We start from the raw sequence: 8574 nt of genomic DNA, 5'->3' as shown, positions 1-8574 counted from the left end.
CTCTCTTAGAGGAACATGTTTTGCATCAACACAAAGAACTTGTGTTCCTGTTTGTTGCCACTCTTAGAAGCCATTGACATGGTGAACATAGATCCAGACAAAAAAAGTAGTCATCCCACATTAGAAAATCTGCTTTTTGTGTGCTGTGTCAGGCCTCAGTCCTTGCTCATTAGTGCACACTTGCAGCAGGAGGATGGAGGAGTGGGAGGAACCGCCTCCATAAGTCCTGGGGCACGATCAGTAGGGGGTTTCTGCTGTCCACCTCTGCTGGACGGTGGTTGGAGAAGGAGAAGGAGGAGAGAGGAGAGAGGCAGGGGGGCTCCAGAAGCCTCAGATGGCCTGACTGACTGGCTGAGTCCCTCCTAACCACCTCCAGATGAGTGTGAAAGAGGACTGGGAATGACTGAGGAATCAATCTGTTTCTCCTTCTCTGTTTCTCTCTCCTACTCTCTCTCCATCGTATTCTTCCCTCTCTCTCTTTAAAGTAGTGCAACTTTAAAGAGTTATTTTTCTCTCTCCTCTCTCTCTCTCTCTCTCTCTCTCTATCCGATGCTCTTTTACCTCCTGGAGAGTAATGATTTCTCGAGGGCTAAACCAGTGTGTTTATAGCAGTCTGTTTATAGCAAACTGAGCTTGTGTATCTGTGTGTGTTTGTAGCAGGCACTGTAACGTGTTCTCCATATATGACTGTGTGGATGTCTGTACGTTTGTGTTTATATATGTGTTTATGGCCATTTATAGTGTGTGTGTGTGTGTGTGTGTGTGTGTGTGTGTGTGTGTGTGTGTGTGTGTGTGTGTGTGGCTATGTGCCAATCTATGGGAGTGTGTGTGTGAGGCTGTGTGCCGATCTATGGGAGTGTGTGTGTGTGTAGCTGTGTGCTGATCTATGGGAGTGTGTGTGTGTGTAGCTATGTGTCGATCTATGGGAGTGTGTGTGTCTGTGTAGCTATGTGCCGATCTATGGGGGGCAGTCCTGCTGAGTGGAGTTTGTAATCCTTCAGGGCTGCTACTTCTGCATTGCAGAGGATTTTGTCAGTGCCCCCCCCCACCCCCCTCCTTCCCCTCCTCCCTGCTGAGTCTCTCTCTCTGAGCACCCTGGTGCGTGAACATCTCTCCTCTAATCATAACCCATTACGGCAGCAGAGCAGAGGCGGTCTTCCCAGAGCACTGTGGGCTGTGCGGGGTTTGGTCCGGAACTGGGCCGGGCCCGAGCCTGGGCCTCTATAGGTCATCCTTCCCCTCCCGCTGGGCTGGCTCTCCCCTTACAGCTCACTTCCCCTCCACATGCCTCCGCCCCGGGGCCCTGTTCTCCTCCGGCTCCGTATCTCTTTGGGAAGGAATTTGTTTTTATTTTTTTAGTTCAACAATATTGCTGCGTCAAGTATTTTTTAAAAAAAGTGTTGGAGGTCATGGACTTGACTTGGTTGTGCTGACCGTTGAAGGGGGTTTTGCTTTGTAGTTGTGGAACAGCACTGACATGATAAACGGGCAACAGAGCAACGTCACGGCAGAAAGTTGTCTCGTAAACAGACCAAAAGCCCAGTTAACAGGCGGTCTGTTTGCATTTTGTTCTAGATGAGTGAAATGCTCGAAAGCTTTTTTGTTTTGCTCCAGGGTGTTTGTGCTCTTTTTAAAAATGGAGAGAGCGAGAGAAACGGGGAGAGAGAGAGAGATAGAGAGAGAGCGAGGGGGAGAGGGAGAGGGAGGGGGAAAGGGCTGTGTGTCCTTGCATAGAAGTGAAAGAGCAGTGGAGGAAGATACTTCCTCAGCTTTGGCTCGTAAAGTCATGCCTCCCGTGGAGATGGCCAGCTGAATGGAGCTCCCTTTCCCTGTGTGTGTGTGTGTGTGTGTGTTTGTGCGTGTGTATGGGGATGTGTGTGTGTGTGCAACTGTGTGTGTTTATTTATTCATTCATACCAGAGTGTATGCAGCTCGCTTTTGTCTCTCACCATGTGGGTTAAGAGGAGACGTCGTCATTGGCATGCCCAGTAACCCCACTCTGTTAATGGGGTTGATGACTAGCTTGACTTTAAAAGGGTGGGGGTAGTATGGGATGGGAGCTCACTGTTGACTTTTAGTGAATGAAAGTGTGGTGTGTGTGTGTGTGTGTGTGTCTGTGTGTGTGTGTATGAATGAAATGGGCTAGGCTGGTAGCGATGTACTCTGAGATGCTCAAAAACAGCATCAACAGTTAGCACACTTATCCCCTGACCTGAAACAGATGTGTTCTCAGTCTGGTGAATGGCAGTGTGATGTTTTGTTTTTGTTTATCATGATGCATGAATGAGAGGGAGTCTTTGTGTGACACACACACACACACACACACACATGCCTCACACATGTAAGCACTCTGGCATGCATGTATAACCAAATTAGTAATTATATTCGCTTGTCTGTAGAGGTGCACATGTGTTAGCATGTCAGTGTGTGTGTGTGTGTGCGTGTTTGTGTGTGTGTTTTCTGAGTGAGCGTTTACTGCTTCCTGTTTCTGGGCAAGGCCCAAGGTTCAGGGTCTCTGCTCCCTTGCTCTGCTGACAGATCAATAAAAAGTTAATCACACACATGCAGCACAATGAGGGGTGGGAGGAAGCAATAAGAGCCGTGAAAGGCCAGGCGCAGGAAGTGCTGGATGTATTTATATGTGGCGCGGTGTAGGCGGGTTCACGCAGCCATCTGGATTCTCGCTGCATTGCGGTTGGTGTCTTAATTCCGCACATGCTCATTAGGGTGGCTGTAAAAGTGTCAGAAAGCAAGAAAAAAAGACCAATTTCATCTCTATTAGGCGCAATTACATGCTCTCCAGTGATTGCGCTGAGACCTCCATTAGGACTTACTGGGAACCTGGACCGCAATGCACACAAACAAGATTGGAGCTCAGCTAGATTAACGCTAAGAGGCTCACTCCGTCAATACGTCTACAGTACATTTTCATAAAGTTTGTATTCACCAGTGATGTGCATTACTACAATTTGTACATTGGCCATGCCATTTACAGTGTCAGTAAGCTTGTGTTAAATCAAAACAAACAAACGGATTCAACATGAAACCTGAAATCTCAGATATTTTGTAGTTGCCTTATCGTGACAACCATAGGATTATTTTTGGTCAACACACAGAAAGCATTGTGCAACTTTTAGGAAGTATACAAATAATACAAAAATTCCCCAGTTCATTCTTAATTCATATCAGAGACCTCTGCTGTGTGTGTGTGTGTGTGTGTGTGTGTGTGTGTGTGTGTGTGTTGGCAGTTGTAGTGCTTCTTGTCATAATGCGCCTGCCTTGTGCGGCATGGTCATGTACACAAGCTAATTTTGAAATTATATGGTTGACTTATCCAGAGCTCTCTCTGTGTGTGTATCTGCAGATTGACGAGCTGTACGATGCCTACTGCATGCAGCGGAGACTGCGGGACGGAGCCAATAAGATGGTGAAGGCCTACACAGCGTCCAGCGGCAGCAGAGAGGCCAGGGAGAGTCTGTCCGAGGCCAACAAGGGCTTCAAGGAATACACAGAGGTCAGCAGGCTGCCCAAGAGCTCTCAGTGCACCGATCTGATCACTATTTTCACCTCTCTCTCTCCTCTAGTCAAGTCAAGTTTATTTATATAGCGCATTTTATACACAGAGGTCATTCAATGTGCTTTACATAAACAAAACAAAACAGTAATAGCAGAATAAAAGCATAGATGGGCAAAGAGTAATAAAAATAAAGATCATAATAAAAACATAAAAAGGAAGCATAAATCAAGGTGAAATCATTTAACGATAAAGAATCATCAACAAGGAAACATAAAAGACTTAAGGTGGAATAATGAAATGACAGATACAGGGTCTGTTCAGGTCTGCTCTAATTAGCTCTGTGTACAGTATATCCTTCCTTTCCTTTAGCTGGCCATCTATGGCTGCCTTCATTTCTGGAGAATGCATCTGAAAGTGTGCCAGTGTGTTAAGCTCAGGCGCGCTCGCTAAGTTACCACATTGTTTCAAATGGTTCACTCTATAAAGCCTTTTCTTTCCTTTCTCCTCTCTCTCCTCTCTTGGCAGAATATGTGCATGCTGGAAAACGAGCTGGAAAATCAACTCGGAGAGTTCCATATCAAAATGAAAGGTATGTTCGAGTAGCTAGTCCAGCCGCATGGGTCAGCGATGGTGGACGGTGCAGGAGAAGTCACTGCCCTTGGTTTAATATTTGAACATTTTTGAATGGATTACAGTCTGTAAGAGGGAAGGTGGAGAAAGAGAAACATTTATTATATCTATGTGCTAAATTGAAAGAAAACAATGGATGTAACTCATTCTGGATAAGTCTGTCAATATGATCCTTTATTACCGTGTTATTGTATTGGACCTTTGTTGTTGTTGTTGTTGTACATTGGTGATCATATATGCTGTCTGTGTGTGTGGCAGGTCTGGCAGGCTTCGCGAGGCTCTGTGCAGGGGACCAGTATGAGGTAACCCTCCTCCTTTACATCCTTTCTGTTTGTACCTTATTTAGCCCCCTTTCTCTTTCCTCTCCTCCTTTTCTCTATCTCTCCATCTCCTCCTCATCCCTCTCTTTTACCTCTCTATCTCCCCATCTCTCCCTCGCCCCTCTCTTGCTCCTCTCCATCCCTCCTTCTCTCCCTCCTCTCCCTCTCTCCTCTCTCTGTTTGCCTCTAGTGCTGCTTTCTCTGCAGGAGCTCTTTCTGCATGGCTGCTCTGACATCATCATTCATCCTCTTCAAAACAGCCTTACTTTATTGAGAAAGTGTGTGTGTGTGTGTGTGTGCGCGCGCGTGTGTGCGTGTACGCAGCTGGTGGGGGGGTTGCCGTGTGCTGGGCTCCGGTGGATTAACAGATTTGGGGGAGGCGTAGGGTAATTGGAAGAGGAGTGACGGTAATGTGTCAGCGTGGCCTCTGTCTGTTTAACATGCGCCGCGCAGGCCGATGATTGACAGGCCCATCGATTGAGTGAGTCAGCACCGGCAGTCTGTTCCTTCCCCACATCCAGGCTTTTAAACAGTCTCCTGGGTCTGCCAGCAGATAGAGAGAGGGAATAGAGAGAGAAAGAGAGGGATGGAGGGAGAATGATGAATTGAGAGAAAGTCGTTGAGAGGGCACAGGCCTGAAAAAGTCCCCATAGAAGGAGATTATCTGTTAAGATTACAAGATGGATTGGCTGTTCCTCATCAGTGTACACGGTGCTGCGTCTGTGTGGTCGTGTCGTGTGTGATTCCCTCCCAGTTTCCTTTTAGCCCTGAATGTAGACACGTTTAGCCCTAAATGTAGATTTAATTCGATTTAGGGTCAAATGACATGTGCACATCAACTTTACATGCACTCATTTGGCAAATTGATGTTTCTCTGGAAAGCAGTGCAGTGGCGAGAAGTGTAAAGCAGAATAGTGAGGAGAAGTGTGTGTGTGTGAGAAATCATACTAACATACCAATGTTAGTGCTCTCTTTATGCATCTCTGTGCTGAAGAATCCATTCATTGTCTGAAGCAGTGTAAGTTCCTTTATCTTCACCAAGGCCCTGTCCGTCTATGTTGTTTAACCTCCAACCGAAACGTCTGACCCCTGCAGATCTTTATGAAATATGGCCGTCAGCGGTGGAAGCTCCGGGGTCGGATCGAGATCAACGGCAAGCAGGTGTGGGACAGCGAGGAGATGGTCTTCCTACCGCTCATCACCGAGTTCCTGTCGATAAAGGTGAGGGCAGGTCGTACGCAAGCTCTGTCTTCAGCGTAGCCTATTTGTTTTGTGTATTTCTTCTTTCTGTCATGCTCTCTCATACACACACACACACACACTTTCCCACACACTCTCATAAAAGCCATACATGTATACATTTGCACTTTTTCCTCACACACACACACAGACGCACACACGCACAAACGCATTCAGTAATGCTCGTACACATACTTTCTCACACACTCACACATCCACATAAATTCAGACCCACACAGAGTCACATCTGTGTGTCAAAGCGTAATGGACATAACAGCACACCGAGACTAGTACAGCTGGACTTTGACTTGTTTTCTCTGTCCAATCCCCCCCCCCCCAACCCAACCCCCCAATCGTTCCATTGCACACTAGTTTGTCAGGGGACTGGAAAGTCACTGGCAAAGGTCAGGAGACGTGCTGGGGAGGGGGGTTGGTATGTGAGGGGGTTGTGGTGGGCTGGGGGGGTTGTGGCGTAGACAGGAAGGAAGGACAGAGGACAAAATGGAGGAAGTTTCAGAGTTATTTATTTATTTGTTTGTTTGTTTATTTGTTTGTTTGTTTCTTTTTAAAGCTATGAGTGTTTTGAAAAGAGAGGGGAAGAACCCTGCTGAGACAAAAATGATACGAATGCTTCTGATCTTCATCAAGACTGTCAGATTACGCTGTAGGCTTGTGTTCTGAAATAAATTAGGGGCATGTGGGTATTTAGAACCCCAGGCTTCATACTAAAGTCATCTACCCGTTGTGCCATAGTGTGATGTTCCTGACCTGCCTCATTCACTGTGAAATGTTTGGATTTTGGGATCACCTAGGTAACAGAACTCAAGAGCCTAGCCAATCACGTGGTGGTGGGGAGCGTGTCGTGCGAGACCAAGGACCTGTTTGCTGCGCTGCCTCAAACGGTGGCTGTCGACATCAACGACCTGGGCACCATCAAACTGAGCCTGGAGGTCACCTGGAAGTAAGTGTCCATCACTTCACATCACATCACATTGTAGCTCCTGTAAAACTCAAGCCCTCAAAAAAAAATCTAGTTCCAGTTATTGTGTTTACTCCTATGTCACACAGCTGAAGAGATGTTCAAAACGTTGCCATTTTTAAGTCCAATTAAATATTGGGTGCTACTCCAGTGTGCAGACATTCATTTTTCTGTGCTCTGAGTTGCCCAGATATCCACTAAATTAAAATCAACAAAGCAAACACACTAGTGTTTCTTGTAATATCACTTTGCACCACATGTGGCGCTGTTTTATATATGTAGGAGTGCTTTGTGGCTGCGTTCAAGACATCTCCAAGCCCACCGCACTCCACAGAGCACCTTTAATTTAACCTCCACTGTCCCCGCTTCTCTTCTCTTCTCAGCCCCTTCGATAAGGACGACCAGGCCTCCTCCGCCAGCACCGTCAACAAAGCTCCCACGGTCAACAAGCGCTTCTCCACCTACAACCAGAGTCCCCCAGACACGCCGTCTCTGCGCGAGCAGGCCTTCTATGTGAGTCCGATTACATCACTTCCTCTCCTCTCCTCTCCTCGTCTCGTTCGCACTCCACCCACACGAGTGACTCCCCATTCTGTCTGGTTCCACCGAGAGACAGGAAAGAGACTCTGTTAAAGTGCACTGGGAGTCGGAATGGAACGGATTCAAAGCTGTTATTCCTTCAGCGCAACAATAAGTCATCTAGTGCATAGCCTGGAGAGGATCAGATAAGCCTGTCAGAAAGGATAGTTTTGATTTAGCAGGTGAAAATATCTCCTGAACTTGTTTGACTCCCTCCTCACATTAATTCTCTATTTTAGTTTGTTGATTCTGGAGATGTTATTTCCTCATAAGCTTGTACTTGTCCGCACGGCTCTTTGATGCTCTCAAAAGCAAACATGGAGACTAGTGAAACAATAGTTGCCATGTTTATAACATCTCTGTGCTGTTCCATAATCGTGTGTTTGGTTTTAGTGTTTTGTTGGAAGGGCATGTGCAGTTGCCTCGTTAACACCCCCACCCCAGGTGAGTTAGACGCAGGAAAGGCATACATGTTTTCTTTATTACTGTGCTCCAGCAGCCCAAGCAAAAGCATACCAGGCAGCGCATTAAAAAAAAGCTAGCCGTTTGAAGGCAGATGACTAGTTTAAATAGGAGCAGTCAGGTGTGCTGCTGCTGCTGCTTGTTATGAACACAAACCTGCAGGCCTAGAGAGGCCTTTACGGGCCCTCACCTCCCTGACCTTTTAGGCGCCATGCTTCTCCTTGGGGCCGCAAGCGGTTTCGGCATTAGCTGCCATTAGCGTTAGGAGGCTCCAGCCTAATGGAGTCTTGTGTAGTTAGCGTGCCACACGTGGCTCGGAAAGCGTGTCTCGTTGTTGTTTTTTCTCGGTTTTTCTCATGGCTCCCTCTTCTCCTGCACGCCTGCCTCACGCACCGCGCCGTGCCGCTCCGCCCCGTAACCTTTGACCCCGTCTGCGTAGACGGCTCCCCGGGGGATGGCGCCCAAGCAGCGCTGGTCACTGCTGGACGTGTTCCGTGACACGCTGGCGGAGAGGCTCTCGCAGAGCTGCTCCTGCAGCGACGTCACCTCGGTCCGTCTCGGACAACCGCACGTAAGTCCCTCTGGAGAGGACCTCCCCTCCCCTCCCCTCCCGCCCCCGCCACACCGTCCCTCCTGGATAAAGACACCCCCAGCACGGGAGGTCTGTAGTGACCAAAAACATCGCCATCGATGATCGGCTCGGCTCTAGAAATAGCTGTCAGTAGTTGTTGTAGTCATAGTTGTAGGAGTTCTAATGTGTGTGTAGTTTTTTGTGCAGTTTGTTTTGGAACGTTATCAAATGTCCTTTCTGTGTGTGTGTGTGTGTGCGCGTGTGTGTGGGTTAGTTT

General features: G+C 47.6%; 1 protein-coding gene across 4 annotated transcripts in view; it reads left to right on the top strand.

Annotated features, from left to right (window-relative positions):
- ripor1 (RHO family interacting cell polarization regulator 1) overlaps nucleotides 1–8574 on the top strand; it is a 69446-nt gene that overhangs the window by 48834 nt on the left and 12038 nt on the right. For all 4 annotated transcript variants that reach the window (XM_062546683.1, XM_062546682.1, XM_062546684.1 and 1 more), the window contains exons 7-12: nucleotides 3365–3514; nucleotides 4043–4106; nucleotides 4406–4449; nucleotides 5563–5688; nucleotides 6519–6667; nucleotides 7069–7198. In XM_062546683.1, coding sequence (XP_062402667.1) covers nucleotides 3365–3514; nucleotides 4043–4106; nucleotides 4406–4449; nucleotides 5563–5688; nucleotides 6519–6667; nucleotides 7069–7198 — 663 coding nt within the window. The remainder of the gene's footprint in view (nucleotides 1–3364; nucleotides 3515–4042; nucleotides 4107–4405; nucleotides 4450–5562; nucleotides 5689–6518; nucleotides 6668–7068; nucleotides 7199–8574) is intronic.

The sequence above is a fragment of the Sardina pilchardus genome, chromosome 10 (genome assembly GCF_963854185.1).
Source record: "Sardina pilchardus chromosome 10, fSarPil1.1, whole genome shotgun sequence".
NCBI classification, from domain to species: Eukaryota; Metazoa; Chordata; class Actinopteri; order Clupeiformes; family Clupeidae; genus Sardina; species Sardina pilchardus.
This window is presented reverse-complemented; position numbering and strand designations above follow the sequence as displayed.